The sequence below is a fragment of the Cupressus sempervirens genome, chromosome 10, assembly GCF_028749045.1.
Source record: "Cupressus sempervirens isolate cs-2001-9-10 chromosome 10, ASM2874904v1, whole genome shotgun sequence".
In the NCBI taxonomy this organism is placed as follows: Eukaryota; Viridiplantae; Streptophyta; class Pinopsida; order Cupressales; family Cupressaceae; genus Cupressus; species Cupressus sempervirens.
In genome coordinates, this window is record NC_143127.1 from 25,573,332 (window position 1) to 25,595,601 (window position 22,270).

At 39.0% G+C, this 22,270-nt stretch overlaps 1 protein-coding gene across 1 annotated transcript in view; it reads right to left on the minus strand.

Moving 5' to 3' along the window:
* LOC149532388 (peptide methionine sulfoxide reductase A3-like) overlaps positions 1–22,177 on the minus strand; it is a 60,826-nt gene extending 38,649 nt beyond the window's left edge. Inside the window, exons 1-2 of the mRNA XM_089807536.1 lie at positions 21,730–22,177; positions 12,484–12,639 (exon numbers count right to left, since the gene is read on the minus strand). Coding sequence (XP_089663662.1) covers positions 12,484–12,639; positions 21,730–22,134 — 561 coding nt within the window. The 5' untranslated portion in view covers positions 22,135–22,177. The remainder of the gene's footprint in view (positions 1–12,483; positions 12,640–21,729) is intronic.
* Between the last annotated feature and the right edge of the window lie 93 nt (positions 22,178–22,270).

Consider the following 22,270-nt stretch of genomic DNA (forward strand, 5'->3'; position numbering starts at 1 on the left):
GAGAACATTCTTCTAGAAGAGAAGGGCCTTTTAATTTTATAATTTTCCAATCATTTGCAATTCATGCTCAAAGAAATCATGTAAAATTGTATAATTAAACGCCTCTATATACATATATGTTATTGTATAGTTTGTTCATAGGTTTAACTATACATATTCTCAATTTTTTGGTTCTCTCTTTAAGGGTCATTGTTTAGTTTCTTTCTCTTTAATTTTGGGTTCTGTTGGCTCCTTGGGTCTTGTCAGCCTCGATTACTATGTCTTCTCTCCCTCTCTCTTTGTCCTCCTTATGCATTGCTTGGTTTGCGATCTACCTATTTGTTTTCCTTTGTTCTCTTGCATCCTGATGATGGATCATGTAGTATGATCTGAAACGTTGATACTAAACACTGTTACACAATCAAACCTAGAAGCAAGAATTTATTTATCCTTCTACTTGTGTTACCTCTAATTGGTTGCGCTCTTGAACTATGTGGATTGGACCCTGATGGGTTGTGCTAACCATCGTGCCCCAATGTCCCTCCGACACTCTTAACGGCACTCATGTCCTCAACGGTCTTGTCTCTAGCCTCCTCCCCTTCGTTCCTTCAGGCTTCCCTTGCCTCTACGTGTGGCGTGAAGGTTAAATTTTCAAACTAGTTCCTACTCTCTTCAATCAAGTCTTCCCATCATTCTATCAACGATGCTCCTCCCTATCCTACTACTAGTGGTGGTCCTCTCTACCATATTCCTGGCAGTGTTCCCCTCGGCTTCTTCACCTTCCGCAACACTAGTTTGGTTTTCGTCTACCAACCCTTCTACAAAAAGTCTCCTTAATCATCTACTTCGTTCCGCCTGTTGTCGTAGTGATAAGGTAGTCTAAATAGCCTCACAATCGTTTATGTATTATTTTCTATTTTTATCTTTGTTTAGCAAGTTTGGCATGAATTTCTCCTATGCATGAGAATGAAACAATGTGTGATATATAAGAACACCCAATAATTTTGTACAATACATGTCAACAACATGATAGAATTGTAATAACTTTGGTGCTTTCTTTTATTTCTATTTCTCTTTGAAAAGTTTAGATATTGTGTAGCCTCTAACGGGTTTCATCTCCTTCCTCCTCTTCCCTTCGGCTTAGCATCGGTTCTCTTCATAAGCTTGGAGAATTTGTTGCCTTTTGTTTTCATGGTTGGCCTCCTCACGACACTTCTAGAGAGAAAGGAAGGTTTGCACCAATAGTTGAGGGAGATGGCACATCAATTGATCCACTACGCACTCCACACGGTACTTCATGGTACTTCTTCTCGTGTGGCTTCTCTCCTAACATGAGTTTCAATCAACGCTTGCAACAACGCGACAAAGTTTGACGTCAATGCCCATTCACTTTCAAACAGTTTTGGGTTTTCTCCCTCATGTTCTTGGATGATACTTGTACCGTAGTCTATTGGCTGGCTCATCATTTGCACTTCATTTCCCGAGTTTGCATCGGCAATGTCACCAAAATGTTTATCGCTACAGAACGTAATACAACAAAAGCAATGCAATATTAGAGAATTGCAAACTTCTTCATTAATGCCAATTAAATTTACATCCAAGTGTTCATATTCTGCCATATACTATGACTCCATACAATGACCACAATGTCATATTCTTTGTGCCTACCCCTCGGTTATACTAACAACCCAACGACATACTTAACAACATACATGACAACATTATAATTATTCTTGACGACAACAACATTAGTATAGAACAACGAAGCAACACACACAAGGATTGAGCAATGAGCAAGAGACTACACAGCCATTGGTGATGGCAATGCAAATGCAAGCAAAAGAACACAAACTCAAACTAAGAGAGATTCATGGGGATTGTCATAATGGGGGAGAGAAAATTACAGTGTGAAAGCATAGCTCCAAGCAATAACAAAAGCCCCCAGCGCATGCTCAAACTTAAGCCAACAGAGAGGAAACCAATGAAGATACCCTAGCAACCGATGATGAAGCAAGCTGCAACAAGAGACAAAAGGAAAGAAAAGAAAGAACGTAAACCAGTGAAGACCACCTGATGGGAGCCACGAAAAGGCCACAACAAGGCCACTAACAAACAATGCAACAGAATGCAAAGCTTCACGTAAGATGGTGTGGGTCACGGAAAAGGTTGCTGTGATAGTCACTACGAGTGGATGTCGATGGTCGTTGCGGATGGTGGTCACTCATAGATAGTCACCCCTAAAGTACTAAGGCTTTTTATGATTGTTCACCTCCCCTTATATGTGTTGCTCATGTTGGGACACTCTGAGAACAATCTCCAAGAGACTAGAAGTCATAGTAGCACTAGTTTATTTCATGTTCTATTTTACACAAACAAGGATGTTTCCACACCCATGTGGTTCAATGTTCTATTACAGAAAAGATACAACCCACGATTGAATTTTCTCTCTTCTATCCATCCATGCTCAAACCCAGGCTTTGATTACATACATAGATTTCCAAAGCTTTTGGGAGAATGGAGAGACATGTGACCTTTCACCGCCACTTTTTATGACTTTTCACCTTCCCCAATATTTATTACAATAATAGATAAGTCGTCTATTATTAGTTAATGGTTACCTTGTAAATATCTTAAGCTTTAGTTTGCTTTTGTTTTTTGCTTTCTCTAGAATAGAATGTTTCTATTCTTTACAATCATTCTTTTGTATAAATTAACCTCTCGGTCTCTGTTAATAACAAGCAAGTATTTACCAATTACCTTGTAATATGGTATCAAAGCAAATACTTCGAATTTTTTCGAAAAATTTATTTCTATTTAAATTATTTGTTAAGTTTTTTCGAAATTACTTCTGGTTTTAAACAAACAACCTGGCTAGGGTTTCTATTCGTACACCCAATCACGACTAGGGTTTCAATTTATGCATCCGTTTCTTGAAAAATGTGGGTTTTTGCATTTGGTTTTTTTGGAAAATCACATTTTTTTCTGTTGTTTTAAGACGACTTCGGCCGCTGGATTTTCTGCATCCCAAGCGATTTTCAGCATCCCACGTGATTTTCTACTACTCATGACTGGAAAAACGTCTGAAACCTACACAATTTCTTCCAAATCGTGTCTGTATTTTTTCCAAAAATGCTTTAAAAAAAGGCTCTGCATTTTACAAAACTGACCACATCTACCATTTTTGGAGGTAAAATAGGTTTTTTCAACACGGTCTCACTCTAAAATCGTGCTTGGGAAGCAGAATCAACCTTTTTTTTCACCAAATCCACCATTTTTTAGATCTCCAATCCGATGGCTAGGGTTTTGCTCAAAACCCTAATTTTTCTAGTTAGAAATTTTTTTGTTTGTAGATTCTTGGTGGGTTTTTCGAGAGCTCAACTGGGTTGTCCATTTTTTTTGGGTGCCTCATTTTTTGTGCCTCGATTTTTGAGCCAGCAAATCCAAAAAACAACAACAAATTCCTTTTGATTTTTTCGAGCTCTCTTTTGGGTCACTCTCTGATTCTTCTAGATCTTTCATATTTTTGCCTCAAAGAATGTGTCTTCACAAATTTTCACAGTTTTTCATTGAAAAATGTGCCATGGCATCTCTGAAGAATATTCTGCTAAAGCATAATTCCAAATTCAATGGTCGCAATTATGGAACCTAGAAGCAGCACATTATTGCAATCTTTGAATATTGGAACACCGATCAACTTGTCCTAGGTGTTACGTAGCATCCGACTTCTCTGGGTCCTAATCAAGATACATGGGATTCAAATAATCGAGCGGCAATGATGCTTCTCAAATTATCTGTCGCTGATGATTAGCTTTCTCAAATTCCATCCAGCAAGATAGCTGCCGAAATCTAGACACATTTGAAAGGTCTTCATGAGACTTCCGCCAAGAGCAAAGCCTTCTTTCTAAAAAGCACTCCGTTTTCTATTGTCATGGATGAGTGCACCACGCTCCAAGCACGCCTGAATTGGATTCAGGAAATCCGTGATCAACTACTTGCCATCAGTCCCAAGATGGAGGAAGAGGATATTGTGGTAATCACTCTTCGGAGTTTACCAAAATCCTATGAGCATTCTATCGAGACTCTCAACATCACATCTACTGGTGTTGATCTAAAGTTCACTGATCTCTACATCTTGTTGCTTCAGCAAGATCGGTGGAAACAACAATTCGGTAGCAATTCTAGTTCCATCTCTACAGAGCAAGTCTTTGTTGCGAAATCCTTTCAGAAGGATAAGGGCAAGTTTTAGCAACCATCTCAGGAGAAGTCTTCTGCTCCATCATCCGATGGTACCAGAAAGAACATTCAATGCAACTGCCACAAGTTTGGTCACATAAAGGTTGAATGTCGAAAACACTTAGCTGCCCAGTCTAAGCAATCAGGTTCACAACCCAAAGCGAACAGTGCAGAGCACACTGAGCAGGCGGAATCTGCCTTTTACACCTTTATGGCTAAAAGACCTGCAGATCATGTGAAGTCATCTACCTAGTACATTGATTTAGGTGACTCTCAACATTTCACTCACCGCAGAGACTAGTTTACTAACTACCAACCTTATTCAAATTCTATTATTTTTGGTGGCGGAGAAGAGTACACGGTTGTCGGTAAAGACAACATTCAGATTCAGTCTGTGGGGAGGAATCTCATATTCCTTGATGTGTACTACGTTCTAGGGATGGAACTAAATCTACTCTCAGTCAGTTAGTTGTTGCGACATTCTCCACACTTGGCAGTCACCTTCAGTTCACATCAGTGCACCATCATTGATCGGGCGACTAAGTCTACTATTGCAGTAGGTCTTGAGGATCATGGTCTTTTCAGACTTATTGATTCTGGTGATTCTCAAGACTTAGCTATGGCTGCTGGACGATCTTCTGTCAGCACACTTTGGCATCAGCGATATGGGCACTTAAATGTGCAGTATCTCTCACAGCTTGCTCGGGATGCACTTGTTCTTGGTTTGCCAGAGATTCAGACTCAACACCTTCGAGTTTGTGACGCATGTCAAGCTGGGAAGCAACATCACACACCTTTCACCAGTGGCGATTCTTGGCGAGCTTCTCAAGTACTTCAGCATGTTCATGCCAATATCTGTGGCCCTATGGCCACTCCTATTCTTGGGTCTAGGTATTTTTTGTTTTTTGTAGATGATTTCAGTAGAAAAATGTGGGTGTATTTCCTTAAAAAGAAATCAGATGCATTTAATGTATTTCAGAAGTTTAAACCCTTAGTTGAAAAAGAGTTTGAGAAATCTATTATTACTCTTAGATCAGACAATGGGGGAGAATTTTAATCTAATGTTTTCTCCAACTTCTTGGATATACATGACATCCAACGCCAGTTCACCACACCCTACATGCCACAACAGAACAGTGTAGTTGAATGTCGGAATAGGACAATCACCGAGATGGCTCGTTCCATGCTCGAACACAGAAATGTTCCGAAGCAGTTTTGGGTGGAAGTAGTTAACACTGCAATTTATTTGTTGAATCGGTCACCCACAGTGGCGGTCAAAGGTAAAACTCCAGAAGAGGCCCGGTCAGGTCGCAAGCCCCGAATCAATCACCTGAAGGTTTTTGGCTCTCTTGCTTTTGTTTGGATTCCTAATGCTTCACGCACCAAGTGGGATGCCAAGAGTCAGAAACTAATGCTTGCTGGATATAGCAATCTTCACAAAGCCTACCGCCTGATTGATGTTGAGACATCTCGTCTCATATACAGTCGTGATGTAGTCTTTGATGAGCAGCGAGGACCATTCATGCATGTTTCTCCTGTTCCTCATCCAACAGACCAGCCTATGCAAGCTCATGATTTGGAAGTTCGGCTTCCATTAGGTCCACCTGATGGGAGGGCTCCAGTAGCTCCAGCAGCTCCAGTTATTCCAGTGATACTTGTACAGACACCTCCGGCTTCTCCTACAAGATCACCTCGCTTTGTAGAAGCTTCACCTAAGTTTGATCCAGCTTCTTCTGATGAGGATCCTACTGATCAAGCATCTCCTAGTACTACTATTGGTCATTCTCCTATCCGGCCTAAGTGGTGGGCTAAGACACTTGCTGATCTTCGTGATGATGAGCTCATTGATGGGAGAACTGCTCAGAAAAAGAGCAAAACTACAGACTGTTAACTTTGCTCTTATGGCCAACATTCACAGTGTGTTTGAACCTCAAACATATTCTGAGGCTAAAGGAATTCCAAAGTGGGAACAGGCCATAACATCTGAACATCAAAGCCTACTGAAGAACAACACCTGGATCCTTTCTAATCTTCCACCAGGGAAGAAACCCATTGGTTGCAAATGGGTCTACAAGATTAAATACAACTCAGATGGTACTTTGGATAAGTACAAAGCTCGTTTAGTGGCAAAGGGTTTTTCTCAACGTCAGGGCATTGATTATGAGGAGACCTTTGCTCCTACTGCAAAGATGAGCACCATCAGATTAGTCCTAGCCATGGCAGCACAGTTTGGTTGGAAGGTCCATCAGATGGATGTCAAGAGTGCTTTCCTAAATGGTGATCTCCATGAAGAGGTCTACATGATGCAGCCTCCTGGTTTCAAGGTCGCTAGCAAAGACCATCAGGTTCTCAGATTGGTAAAACCTATCTATGATTTGAAGCAGGCCCCTCGGGCATGGTACATCAAGATTGATAAGTACCTTAGTGATCAAGGCTTCAAGAGGAGTTCTTCAAACTCAAATCTGTACATCAAGACTACTGATAGTGACATCATCCTTCTGGTTATCTATGTGGATGATCTGATCATCATTGGCAGTTCAGCATCTTTGATTCAGTGAATCAAATAGAACTTATGCCAGTCTTTTGATATGACTGACTTTGGGCTCATGCATTATTGCTTAGGTGTTGAAGTTTGGCAGCAGTCTTCTAGTATATTCATCTCTCAGTCCAAGTATGCCAAGGCCCTGTTAGACAAATTCCGAATTCAAGATTGCAAACCTGCATCTACACCTATGGAGAAAGGTCTCAAGTTATTGGCGAAGTCTGATTCTCCTTCCGTTGATGATACTACATACAAGCAACTAGTAGGCAGCCTCATCTACCTCTCTGCTACTAGGCCTGATATCAGCTTCGCAATCAGCTATATTTCACGCTTTATGACAACTCCTAAGGCTGATCATTGGATGGCAGCAAAGCATGTGCTTCGTTATGTGAAGGGCACTTTAGATCATGGACTTCTTGTACTCTCGGGGTTCTAATCCTAAATTCAGTGGGTTCACAGATTCAGATTGGGCAAGCTCTGTTGATGATAAAAAGTCAACATTTGGATGTGTTCAGTTTGGGATCCGGTGCAGTCACATGGACCAGCAAGAAGCAGCAGGCAGTTTCTCTCTCTTCTACAGAGGCTGAATACAGAGGGACTATTAAGGCAAGATGTGAAGCTGTTTGGCTTCGTCAGATGCTTGGGGATATACAGATGTCACCAGCAGGACTGACTACTCTGTTTGTTGATAACTAAGGCATTATCAAGTTAGCACGGAATCCAATGTTCCATGAACAAACCAAGCATGTGGATGTTCATTGTCATTACATACGACAGCTGGTTGAAGACGAGACTATAGATCTGCAGTATGTTCCTACCATAGATCAAATAGCAGACATTCTCACCAAGCCTCTTAGTCCTGATAAGTTTGTCAAATTCAGAGGACAGCTTGGTGTGTTCGATAGATTAACCATTAAGGGAGGGTATTACAATAATAGATAAGTCGTCTATTATTAGTTAATGGTTATCTTGTAAATATCTTAAGCTTTAGTTTGCTTTTGTTTTTTGCTTTCTCTAGAATAGAATGTTTCTATTCATTACGATCATTCTTTTGTATAAATTGACCTCTCGGTCTCTGTTAATGACAAGCAAATATTTACCAATTACCTTGTAATAATATTTGTTGCTCATGCCGGGATGCTCTCAGAACAATCTTAAGGAAACTGGAAGTCATACAAGCTCTAGTTTATTTCATATTCTTTTTTAAACAAACAAGGATGCTTCCACACCCATGTGGGAGTCCAAGATGATTCTGCATCTAGAGTATAGCCTTATGTTGTATCTGTAGTTCTCTCAAACAGCTGTCCATGTATCTGACTTCATGTTTGTGTTCAGCTGTCCCTATTCTATTCAAGAATGTACAAGTCTGATTAACACTTTAGAATCCATTCAGATCAAATGAAGGGCAGTTAAATCAAAACCTCATGAAAGACTCATCTAGAAGGCACACTATGCCAAGATCGCTAGACAAACATTAGCACCACACTAGTAGTGCTACAACAACACTTCTATTAGCCTTGTATGAGTCCTGTATGCATACAGACATTGAATGCCATATCAAGTTTTGCATTCCCTGTTGCATCAGAATGCCCATGAACAAGAAACTAGGAATCTCAACATCTCTGACAACACTCTAAAGGCCTAGAGAGTCTCTCAGGATGGATTTCATGTGCTACAAAAACACTTCTATTAGCCTTGTATGCATACAGACATTCAATGTCATATCAAGTATTGCATTCCCTGTTGCATCATAAAGCTCATGAACAAGAAACTAGGAATCTCAACACCTCTGGCAGAACTCTAAAGGCCTAGAGAGTCTCTCAAGATGGATTTCATGTGCTAAAACAACACTTCTATTAGCCTTGTATGCATACAGACATTGAATGCCATATCAAGTTTTGCATTCCCTGTTGCATCATAAAGCCCATGAACAAGAAACTAGGAATCTCAACACCTCTGGCAACGCTTCAAAGGCCTAAAGAGTCTCTCAAGATGGATTTCATGTGTGGACTACCAATGAAGGAAAACAAAGTGACTGTTGTGGTAGACAAATTTTCAAAGATTGCCATCATGGTTGCATGCAAGAAAAGCATTTCTGCATAGGAGCTTACATGTTTCTTCTTCAATATGTTTGGCTTCATTTTAGGCTATCTATGTTCATTGTGTCTAATAGTGACCTTAGGTTTATTAGCCATTTTTGGAAGCCTTGTGAGAGAGCTTAGATACCCAGTAAGATCAGTCAGCAACTTTCAATCAAAAAATAGACAAGGGTTGATCAACCGCATGCTCTTGCATATTTTGTGCATATAAAATTATGCAAATGTGTGCAAATAAGATATCAACTTGCTACACATCCAACATGTCTACAGAAAAGTTCTACATAATTCTATGGGGCATTTTCCTTTACAGACATGCCTGCTCCAACCAACAACACCCTTGAACATGTCGTACCATGCACCATTGATACAAGAGGAAAACTCTTCCCCAGTAGCAATTGAAAACTCAAATGTCAAAAAATAAAAATTGCTGAATCTCTCTGCTATTTGAATGATATTCAGATTGCAAAAAGATTCTTATTAAATCTACAAACATCAAATAAAAATTACTCGTGATTACAAAATCGTTTTCGTTGGTCACCTTCTCACTGCTCACTACTCACAGACTTCATTTCATAAAGCCAAACAATTCACTTTTCATTGCAGCGTCTCTCTTCCTTTGGACTGATTCTTCTATTAAATATGCAGCTGCACCTGTAGCGCCTCTCTTAGTTTGCAGACTCTGCCCTCCATTTCTGTTTTCCCTCCTCTTTTCTATATCTGCACACTTGAGCTTTTGCAATGCTCTACATGCGTTTTCACCTTCCCTCTTTTTTGGACTCTAAAATATCTCATTTTCCAGCCACGAAATGTCTTTGATCCCCTTTCAGATTCTTCAGCTCATGGCATTTTAGATTCCTCCAAAGTTGGGATTTTCTTTTATATAGAAAATTCTGAATGGTCTGACTCTTCTAGAATTGTATTTCTTTTCTATCCCCATGTTTTGATGTAAAATTGACTATTTCCAAATATAAAATATGAAGAAGATAACTATTTAAATCTCTTCAATGGTTGGATCAAGAATAAACAGCCAATTTGATGCTTGAAATGTGAAATCGGGTGTGTTAGGCACAAAAATACAAAGTACTCCAATTTTCCTAAACATTGGTGACTATGCTGAGAATGACATATCAAGATCCCCCGGCAGAAGGAATTCACTCCAACATTGAAAAAATTTGAAATATTAAACCTTCCATAAGCTACAAACATTTTTTTGACAAACTTGTGGCATTAAAATCTACCAAACTACACAAGATATGACTTTGATTCTTTTTGCATATTCCACATAGTACCTCCAAGACTAATTGCAACAGATTTCCACAATCCATGATATTGTGTTCAAGCTTTTGGGTGAGATTGTGTGAGATTTTTATTAGCATCAACGTTTCGGATCATACTCAATGATCCATCATCAGGATGATGGTGAGAGAGCTAAGAATGTGATTTTACTCAAGCCCTTCCAGATTTTCTAGAAGTAATTTTTGAAAACTACCTGTGGAGCCTTAAAATGGTGATTTGACAATAACTTCAGATTGAAATTTTGATTCAACAAGTTCGTTCCTCATGCTGAGATGCCCAAGGCTACCAAACAAACACCAAAACAGAACAAAACTTGAAAATATTTTTGGCTGATGTTTGCCTGAATGCTCCTGTATCAGACTCGCCAGGTAGGAAAAATGTCGTAAGTAGAACTCACAAAATGGAGTTAGGTAGTTGAATTAAGCTTTTGGATGTAAACAACCTGCAGCGAACTCCTTTGCAACATTGTAGATAGAGATGACATCTTCCTCTGCCTCTTCCAGCACTTAGCTGGGACAGTTGCTGACCTTCTCCATCAAGTGTACCCACTTCTCCTCTTCCCTTTCATGTACTCATGTCCACCATATGTCGTCCTCCTCCGCCAAAAGCACTTTCCTCTCCTCTCCTCCTTCATGGGACCCAGCCCGACATCAACCATTCACCTCTACCAAATCTCGCCTGCAACATTCTCTATCACATGTATATGCATATGTGCAATACCCACAATAGCATCTTCTTGCCTATCTCTTTTCACGAAAATCAGAAAAATCAACAATCACCTTTGTAATTTCAGGTGTAACATCCTCTTAAACTTATATTTTTGCAATGTCTTGTTTATCACCTCTTGCTACAACTTCTTCAATCTCTTCAAGCAACATACCATCTGCTGCAAACTCCAAATCCATATTTTGAATTTTATCTTTTACCTCTTCCACTATCTCAACCAACAAGGTATTTTTTTCTATATTGTTCTCTCTGCATTCATTTACCAACTTACAATCCTTCATGACCATGCTTTCCTCTATTTTCTTTTCATTTGTGTGTGTTGGTCTTACTTCTCTCACCTTTCAGCTCCAATTATTTTTCTTCAATGAGATTCCCTACATCCCATAGCTCTCTTAACAATATCCTTCCAAATATGAAATCTTTACAGGCCTCCTCATGACCCACTTCATCTTCCTCTTCTTCAAACTTGTCGTCTCATCTGCTGCAATCTCTCACACATTTATTCTTTTCTTCACAGTTTTAAGCTCTCAACCGATCAGAACTTCGTACACCTGCAATGAACCTTTTGAACTTCCCACTACTGCTTCACTCCTCAAGTGCAAACTACCCCACAGTTGTCAATCGCTTTGTACAACTCTCCACTCATCACCCACCAGTCCTGGTGTAGACTGCCTTGTGATCACCAATTAATCAACACACTCAAAACGACTGGCTCTGATACCATTTGACACAAGGAAAACTCTTCCCCAATAGCAACTCAAATGCAAAAAACAAAAAATTGTTGAGTATCTCTGCTATTTAAATGATATTCAGATTGCAAAAATATTCATATTAAATCTACAAATATCAAATAAAAATAACTCATGGGAAACTGGACTACAAAATTGGGCATTTTCAATGGCCTCCTTCTCACTGCTCACTACTCACAGACTTCATCTCATAAAGCCAAACAATTCACTTTTCATTGCAGCCTCTCTCTTCCTTGAAACTGGTTCTTCTCTTCAATGTGCACCCGCACCTGTGATGCCTCTCTTAGTTTGCAGCTTCCTCCCCTCCTCTCTTTTGAATCTGGACACCTGAGCTTTTGAAATGCCCCACATGCATCAACCATCCACCACTGAGTCATGCACACAAGAATGGAAAGAAAATAAAGTGCACGCATCTTGAGTGTATATTAGCAGGTTCAGCAGGTTCTCTCACACCAACAGATCACACACCTAATGAATTTAAGATTGGCAACAACAACTAGTTGCATCTACAAAGCAAGCACTTTGTCCAAACACTACTCTGTGCACAATTGGTGTACAAAATATAAATAGATAGGGAGATAAATATAAGCACTTCATCCATTCTCTATTCTGTGTGCAACAGGTATACAAAATATTGAAATAGATAGATTTATAATTATGTCACCTCTGCCACAATTAAATGGGTATACATAACCACAGTAGGTAGATAGATAGATATGTCAACTCTACCACAATTTAATTGCATTCAAAATTACACAAACTTACCTCATAATAAATAAATAAGCAAATTGTGATGTAAAATATTGATGCTTAATTGCATAGTTGACCATGCTATTGTAAATTAGGAATCAGGATATACCTGGCGATTCAAAGTGGTGGGATCATGCCGATCCCAGAAGACATCCAGCAAACTGTCGTAGGAGCATTCATTTGGATTGTATTGAACTCTAACAACTTCTGAATGCATGGTGTTCCCACCGCAAACATCTTCATAAGTGGGATTGTGCACATAGCCCTGAAAATAGGGACAATTTTAAAGAGCCGTAGACATTTTTTGAATTTTAAAAATCCTAAAAAATCTTTCTCCATATTAAGTTTCTTGTTCCTTTACAAAATGTCATAATCAAAAATCATTTCTCCACTCCTTAAGATATATATGTTCTATAATAAAAATTGTCAGTCTGGAAAAAGATAAATGAGACATGTTTTACATTTTCATAGTGCACATATTTGAAATAGAATTCTAACAGGATCATCTGATGTTTCATTATTTCTATAATTTTAGTTCCTCTTCTAGAGGCATACTTGGAAGGAAAAGTTAAATGTATAATTCGTAAGAGTTTTGGAGAATTTAAGAAATGGAAATATTTTAAAAGTATTACATGGTATGTGATTCTTCAGATCAGAAATAAATTATAAAAGTAAATCTATTGTAGGTGCATTGTCAGCATAACCATTAAGCTCAATGCTCTATTGCTAATACATGTACAATTGAGGAAGGAAGGAAACTAAAAATTCAAAAATGAAGTATTCTAGCTGAAATCGAAGTAAAGCATACTAACGAGTGTATCATTAAGGGAGGTGTGAGGCCTCACCCTGGCCCATCATAGCATTATCATAACAGTTTATTTGCATTTTAGATACTTCATATTTTGCATTGCAGATACTTTATATTTTGAGACCTTGTTATATGTTGGACTATTTTGGACTGTTACTCAAACTATTTGATACTATGGGACACTTTATTTTATGGTAATCATTTATGATGTTAGAACTTATTTATGATGCTTGATGATTAGTTACATTAATGTACTTCGTTGGTTATTTTATTAATAAGTAGGAAATTATGTTTGAATATAAATGTTAGATGGATTATATATATATATATATGAAAATCATGAAATGTTGCAAAAGAGTCATATCATGTTTAGTTCGATAATGGTAGTATTATATATGCACAATGGTTAGAAATGGAAAAATGTTATTCAACTGAGAAATGCCTTATGTCTTGATTCAATTATGAATATAGAATTGATTGAGGATTTATATATGCATATGTTTTATTTATCTTGGACTACTGATATGTGGTTTGAGTGTGCAGGAAATATCCATGGTAAAACGGAGAACCAAGACTATACCTTTGTATTAATTGAGATTGCCAAGGTTAGATCTAATGAAGAGATCTTAACCTCGTTGTTAAGTATTTTACTTTGTGAACGTAATGTGAATGGATGTTTCAAATTAGATTTATTTATTTTTTTGTGAAAATTGGTTTGCCACTCGTAATGTTAAATGTATATTTGTGATGTGAATATCAGGATTTAACTGTGTGATTTTGAGTCAAACTCGATGACCCATGTTTCATGAGTAGTGATTCAACATGAATCCATCTCTCATGAGAATAAATGGAACACTTAGCACTCATTGGATCTAGGTGATGCTCACAGGGGTGAAGCACCGGGACTTCCCGGGAGGTCACCCATCCCAGTACTACTCCAGCCTGAGCGCGCTTAACTACGGAGTTTCCTCCACAGTTAAACCCAAAGCTTGCAACCCCATTTGCAAAACCTTCACCAAGTGTTGTGCCTTGTGAACCATTCATTAGAAAGCCCCTTAAGCTCATCAATTGATAAGTAGGACATGATTTCCACAGCTAGTCAAATTGTGATGTGAATATCAGGATTTAACTGTGTGATTTTGAGTCAAACTCGATGACCCATGTTTCATGAGTAGTGATTCAACATGAATCCATCTCTCATGAGAATAAATGGAACACTTAGCACTCATTGGATCTAGGTGATGCTCACAGGGGTGAAGCACCGGGACTTCCCGGGAGGTCACCCATCCCAGTACTACTCCAGCCTGAGCGCGCTTAACTACGGAGTTTCCTCCACAGTTAAACCCAAAGCTTGCAACCCCATTTGCAAAACCTTCACCAAGTGTTGTGCCTTATGAAATCAATTGATGAGCTTAAGGGGCTTTCTAATGAATGGTTCATAAGGCACAACACTTGGTGAAGGTTTTGCAAATGGGGTTGCAAGCTTTGGGTTTAACTGTGGAGGAAACTCCGTAGTTAAGCGCGCTCAGGCTGGAGTAGTACTGGGATGGGTGACCTCCCGGGAAGTCCCGGTGCTTCACCCCTGTGAGCATCACCTAGATCCAATGAGTGCTAAGTGTTCCATTTATTCTCATGAGAGATGGATTCATGTTGAATCACTACTCATGAAACATGGGTCATCGAGTTTGACTCAAAATCACACAGTTAAATCCTGATATTCACATCACAATTTGACTAGCTGTGGAAATCATGTCCTACTTATCAATTGATGAGCTTAAGGGGCTTTCTAATGAATGGTTCACAAGGCACAACACTTGGTGAAGGTTTTGCAAATGGGGTTGCAAGCTTTGGGTTTAACTGTGGAGGAAACTCCGTAGTTAAGCGCGCTCAGGCTGGAGTAGTACTGGGATGGGTGACCTCCCGGGAAGTCCCGGTGCTTCACCCCTGTGAGCATCACCTAGATCCAATGAGTGCTAAGTGTTCCATTTATTCTCATGAGAGATGGATTCATGTTGAATCACTACTCATGAAACATGGGTCATCGAGTTTGACTCAAAATCACACAGTTAAATCCTGATATTCACATCACAATTTGACTAGCTGTGGAAATCATGTCCTACTTATCAATTGATGAGCTTAAGGGGCTTTCTAATGAATGGTTCATAAGGCACAACACTTGGTGAAGGTATTGCAAATGGGGTTGCAAGCTTTGGGTTTAACTGTGGAGGAAACTCCGTAGTTAAGCGCGCTCAGGCTGGAGTAGTACTGGGATGGGTGACCTCCCGGGAAGTCCCGGTGCTTCACCCCTGTGAGCATCACCTAGATCCAATGAGTGCTAAGTGTTCCATTTATTCTCATGAGAGATGGATTCATGTTGAATCACTACTCATGAAACATGGGTCATCGAGTTTGACTCAAAATCACACAGTTAAATCCTGATATTCACATCACAATTTGACTAGCTGTGGAAATCATGTCCTACTTATCAATTGATGAGCTTAAGGGGCTTTCTAATGAATGGTTCATAAGGCACAACACTTGGTGAAGGTTTTGAAAATGGGGTTGCAAGCTTTGGGTTTAACTGTGGAGGAAACTCCGTAGTTAAGCGCGCTCAGGCTGGAGTAGTACTGGGATGGGTGACCTCCCGGGAAGTCCCGGTGCTTCACCCCTGTGAGCATCACCTAGATCCAATGAGTGCTAAGTGTTCCATTTATTCTCATGAGAGATGGATTCATGTTGAATCACTACTCATGAAACATGGGTCATCGAGTTTGACTCAAAATCACACAGTTAAATCCTGATATTCACATCACAATTTGACTAGCTGTGGAAATCATGTCCTACTTATCAATTGATGAGCTTAAGGGGCTTTCTAATGAATGGTTCATAAGGCACAACACTTGGTGAAGGTTTTGCAAATGGGGTTGCAAGCTTTGGGTTTAACTGTGGAGGAAACTCCGTAGTTAAGCGCGCTCAGGCTGGAGTAGTACTGGGATGGGTGACCTCCCGGGAAGTCCCGGTGCTTCACCCCTGTGAGCATCACCTAGATCCAATGAGTGCTAAGTGTTCCATTTATTCTCATGAGAGATGGATTCATGTTGAATCACTACTCATGAAACATGGGTCATCGAGTTTGACTCAAAATCACACAGTTAAATCCTGATATTCACATCACAATTTGACTAGCTGTGGAAATCATGTCCTACTTATCAATTGATGAGCTTAAGGGGCTTTCTAATGAATGGTTCATAAGGCACAACACTTGGTGAAGGTTTTGCAAATGGGGTTGCAAGCTTTGGGTTTAACTGTGGAGGAAACTCCGTAGTTAAGCGCGCTCAGGCTGGAGTAGTACTGGGATGGGTGACCTCCCGGGAAGTCCCGGTGCTTCACCCCTGTGAGCATCACCTAGATCCAATGAGTGCTAAGTGTTCCATTTATTCTCATGAGAGATGGATTCATGTTGAATCACTACTCATGAAACATGGGTCATCGAGTTTGACTCAAAATCACACAGTTAAATCCTGATATTCACATCACAATTTGACTAGCTGTGGAAATCATGTCCTACTTATCAATTGATGAGCTTAAGGGGCTTTCTAATGAATGGTTCATAAGGCACAACACTTGGTGAAGGTTTTGCAAATGGGGTTGCAAGCTTTGGGTTTAACTGTGGAGGAAACTCCGTAGTTAAGCGCGCTCAGGCTGGAGTAGTACTGGGATGGGTGACCTCCCGGGAAGTCCCGGTGCTTCACCCCTGTGAGCATCACCTAGATCCAATGAGTGCTAAGTGTTCCATTTATTCTCATGAGAGATGGATTCATGTTGAATCACTACTCATGAAACATGGGTCATCGAGTTTGACTCAAAATCACACAGTTAAATCCTGATATTCACATCACAATTTGACTAGCTGTGGAAATCATGTCCTACTTATCAAATGTATATTTTATAGTGCCACTTGACACTTGTGTTGTTATGTGTTTAAGTGGCAAGTCAGGTTGAGATATTGGCAAAAGACACCCAACCTTATTCCTAACCAGTTAGAAATGTTTAAGTTTTCCTCCCCTTGCATAAAAATATCTTATGAAGATTTTAATTAAATTAAATTTCGGATTTCAAGTTTAGGGTGACTTTAGAGGGCTTTGTTTGAGTCTTAGAGTGTTCTTTTAGTGGAATTAAGTTATCTACATGTTAGTACTATATGTCTGGGCTTTAATTTTGGCTTTATTAGAGTTAAAATCTCTTTTCTAACACTTTTAAAATCTCATTTCTTAAGTATTGCGAAAATGGAAGACGACTTACTCAAATTCCCACCTTATCTTCAGTGAGTTGATAATTCCAACCAAATAGGGAAAACTTAGGTGGAGTTAAAGTGTTTGTTCTGTTTCATGATGGAGAAAAATTAGGAATGTTTATCTTTTAGAGGGAAATTGGAAAATAGGTTGGGCATTCACCCAATCTCTTGTTTTTAGAGATTTTCGGTTTTGGAGATTGGATTAAGGAAGGCTAGAGGGTTCTTCTCAAATCGGGTCATTTACCATAGCTTGGAGAAAGGTTGGAGCTTTTGCCATGTTTTGGAAATTATGTGTTGTATTGTTTTCCTGAATAAAAGATGTGCAAATTTTGCTACAGATGCATATGTGTGTTGTTCATTGTCCCTATTGTATTGCTGGGTGTGGATGAATTTCTATTGCCTTATTTTCATTTGATTTTGAGAGTATGATGTTATGGGTGTGGAAGGACATCACTCACCCTTGGGAGGGAAGAAGTGTCCTTCAAGTGAAGGGGTATTGGGCCTATCCCCTGAGTGCAGTCTCTTCCTTAGAAGGAAGAGGGATAAGCATGCAGTATGGGTTGCATGTGCCAGTACTTTGTTATGCACTTTGGGGGTGATAAGGGGAGAAAGTTTGTGAGAGTTGGTATTTATTTTGTATGTCTTGTGAAGGCAGATTTGGTTTTCTATATTTGGCTTCTCCTCGAAGTTTTTAGGCACACCTTCACCCATTTTATTGGGTCCTCTAGTAACCTACTGTGTAAGCTCAAAAAGGGTGTTAAATGTTGTATCCTGTATTGTTGATTTATATGTGTATGCTTGATTGTTACCCGGTTGGTCTTGGTTCTGCAAGCTCGGTGGGTGGTCTCTTAGAGATCTAGGCTAGGAGGTGAGCTCTCCATGGTTTACAGGGTTGTTTGTACAGGTTTTCTAAATGGATATGTGTTGAATAAAAGCTTGGAAGATTTTCACTTTCTAATGCTAAGAGGGAAGACAGAGAGTACATGGTTGGTGATAGAGTTTTTCTGAGAGTGCGTCGGCACAAGAGTCCAATCCATTTTTGGAAAGGGTTCTAAGTCGGCACCTTGTTTTATTGGACCGTTTGAGATACTAGAGAGGATAGGACCAGTTGCCTACCGTTTAGCTTTGCCACCTAGCCTGTCACGCATCCACGATGTGTTTCATGTTTCAGTATTGAGGAAGTATATTTATGATGAGTCTCACATTATAGATTGGGGTTCTTTACGGGTGGAGTCAGACGGACACATAGCTTTGGAGCCCATTCGTATTTTGGGCTGACGAAATCCTAACATTTCAAGGCAGGGCGCTAGACTAGGTTAGAGTCCAGTGGGATTGTTATGATGAGGTCACGGCTTCATGGGAGGACACAACACAAATGAGAGCTCAGTATCCATACCTCTTTGATGAACTCCAAGAGGAGGTTCATGCCTAAGGGGGAGGATGTGAGGCCTCACCTTGGCCCATCATAGCATATCATAGCAGTCTATTTGCATTTTAGATACTTTATATTTTGCATTGCAAATACTTTATATTTTGAGACCTTGTTATATGTTGGACTATTTTGAATTGTTACTCAAACTATTTGATACTATGGGACACTTTATTTTATGGTAATCATTTATGATGTTAGAACTTATTTTATGATGCTTGATGATTAGTTACATACATGTACTTCGTTGGTTATTTTATTAATGAGTAGGAAATTATGTTTGAATATAAATGTTAGATGGATTATATATATATGAAAATCATGAAATGTTGCAAAAGAGTCATATCATGTTTAGTTCGATAATGGTAGTATTATATATGCACAATGGTTAGAAATGGAAAAATTGTTATTCAATTGAGAAATGCCTTATGTTTTGATTCAATTATGAATATAGAACTGATTGAGGATTTATATATGCATATGTTTTATTTATATTGGACTACAGATGTGGTTTGAGTGTGCAAAAAATATCCATGGTAAAACGGAGAACCAAGACTATACCTTTGTATTAATTGAGATTGCCAAGGTTAGATCTAATGAAAAGATCTTAACCTCATCATTAAGTATTTTACTTTGTGAATGTAATGTGAATGGATGTTTCAAATTAGATTTATTTATTTTTTGTGAAAATTGGTTTGCCACTCGTAATGTTAAATGTATATTTTATAGTGCCACTTGACACTTGTGTTGTTATGTGTTTAAGTGGCAAGTCAAGTTGAGATATTGGCAAAAGACACCCAACCTTATTCCTAACCAATTAGAAATGTTTAAATTTTCATCCCCTAGCATAAAAATATCTTATGAAGATTTTAATTAAATTAAATTTCGAATTTCAAGTTTAGGGTGACTTTAGAGGGCTTTATTTGAGTCTTAGAGTGTTCTTTTAGTGAAATTAAGTAACCTACATGTTAGTACTATATGTTAGGGCTTTAATTTTGGCTTTATTAGAGTTAAAATCTCTTTTCTAACACTTTTAAAATCTCATTTCTTAAGTATTGCGAAAATGGAAGAAGACTTACCCAAATTCCCACCTTAGCTTCAATGAGTTGATAATTCCAACCAAATAGGGAAAACTTAGGTGGAGTAAAAGTGTTTGTTCTCTTTCATGATGGAGAAAAATTAGGAATGTTTATTTTTTAGAGAGAAATTGGAAAATAGGTTGGGCATTCACCCACTCTCTAGTTTTTAGAGATTTTCGGTTTTTGAGATTAGATTAAGAAAGGATAGAGGGCTCTTCTCAAATTGGGTCATTTACCATAGCTTGGAGAAAGGTTGGAGCTTTTGCCATGTTTTGGAAATTATGTGTTGTATTGTTTTCCTAAATAAAAGATATGTAAATTTTGCTACAGATGCATATGTGTGTTGTTCATTGTCCTTGTTGTATTGTTGGGTGTGGATGAATTTCTATTACCTTATTTTCATTTGATTTTGAGAGCGTGATGTTATGGGTGTGGAAGGACATCACTCACTCTTGGGAGGGAAGAAGTGGCCTTTGGGTGAAGGGGTTAGTTGGGCCTATCCCCTAAGTGCAGAGTCTCTTCCCTAGAAGGAAGAGGGATAAGCATGTAGTATGGGCTGCATGTGCCAGTACTTTGTTATGCATTTTGGAGGTGATAAGGGGAGAAAGTTTGTGAGAGTTGGTCTTTATTTTGTATACTTTGTGAAAGCAGATTTGGTTTACTGTATTTGGCTTCTCCTCGAGGTTTTTAGGCACACCTTCACCCATTCTATTGGTTCCTTTGGTAACCTGCCGTGTAAGCTCAAAAAGAGTGTTAAATGTTGTATCCTGTATTGTTGATTTATATGTGTATGCTTGATTGTTACCCGGTTGGTCTTGGTTCTCCAAGCTCAGTGGGTGGTCTCTTAGAAACCTAGGTTGGGAGGTGAGCTCTCCATGGTTTACAGGATTGTTTGTACAGGCTTTCTAAATGGATGTGTTGAAGATTTTCACTTTCTGTTGAAGATTTGAAGATGATTTAATTATGCACATTTGTAAAAGTTATGTATTGTAAAATATTAGAAATAGATCTTCATGTAATTTGTAAATTGATGTAAGGATCCAATTATGATTGTAATATTTGAAAAAAAATTTCAATACTGTGAATATATATTTTAGTGTAATTATTTTTTAAATTGTTTCCGAGAAATAAAATTGAATATTATTATTGCATGTGTGTATGTGTGCGTCTTGTTCAAGAAAATTGGGCATGATAGGAGGAAGCAAAGCACAAGAACAATCACCCCACACGCAACAATCACCCTCCTAGGAGAATGGCCAAAGGTGATTGGCTGCCTATTAGGCTTCTGAATAATCTGGCAAACCCAACAACATTAACGATATTTTGATGGAAATATTGGCAAACCATTTTGGAACAAATTTCTGAACTTATGGATGATTCATTGGAATTCAACTGAACAATTCCTGAGTACCATATTTCTCAAGTTCACAATAATCCATCTCATGACTATGAATGTCGATAATCTTTTCATTATTGAATGCACTACGAAAGCATCACTTATATATGAGTGGCCAATCTGATTTTATAAAAAATTTATGAAATTTTCACCAGTGAGGCTTAGACGAGGAAAAAAAGACTGCTGAAAATAAGAGAGCACTGATGACTTCTGAGTACTACAAATCATACAGCAAACCATCAAAACTTCAACATTTTGTTTCCTTTAGAAAAACTGAGGTGAAACTACAATTTCAAATGGCGTTAAACATAGTCAATTGGCGAATATTAGGCAGTAAAATTATATCTACCTGGGAATAGCCGACCTCTGATTTAGTGACACCAGGAATTCTCTGAAAGGCGAGTTCGACTCCCCAGAAGCAGCCTGCTCCAAACTGGGCAAACAACTGGCCCGGCGCAGGAACGTCATCGTCAGGCCCCTGCGCAATTGAAGCCCCGCTTGTTATCCCTGCGTCGCCAACTGAAACTGCCGCCCCAGTTCTTCGAATGCCCAATTTGTTCAGCAAACCATCCATCAGATTGTTTACCGGAGAATATACAATTGCAGTGGTCCGTAATCTTACGTGAGAGGAATATTGAGGATATGTGAAAGGTTGCAAGGATTTGGGGGGAAATTTTCTGAGTTGGGGTGCGAATAGAAAGGAGTGGGATGCTGTTGCTAGAGAACCTGCCTGCGCTGCGCTAAATGACGGCATGTTGTTATGTTGTGCTTTATCTTATCTGCTTCTACTGGGCTTTCTTCGAATTGGGCAGTGTCTCTAAAATGTACTTGGACATGTTTCGGGAGCTTTGTGGCTGATATTTTTCGCATACAAAAATCGTATGGTTACG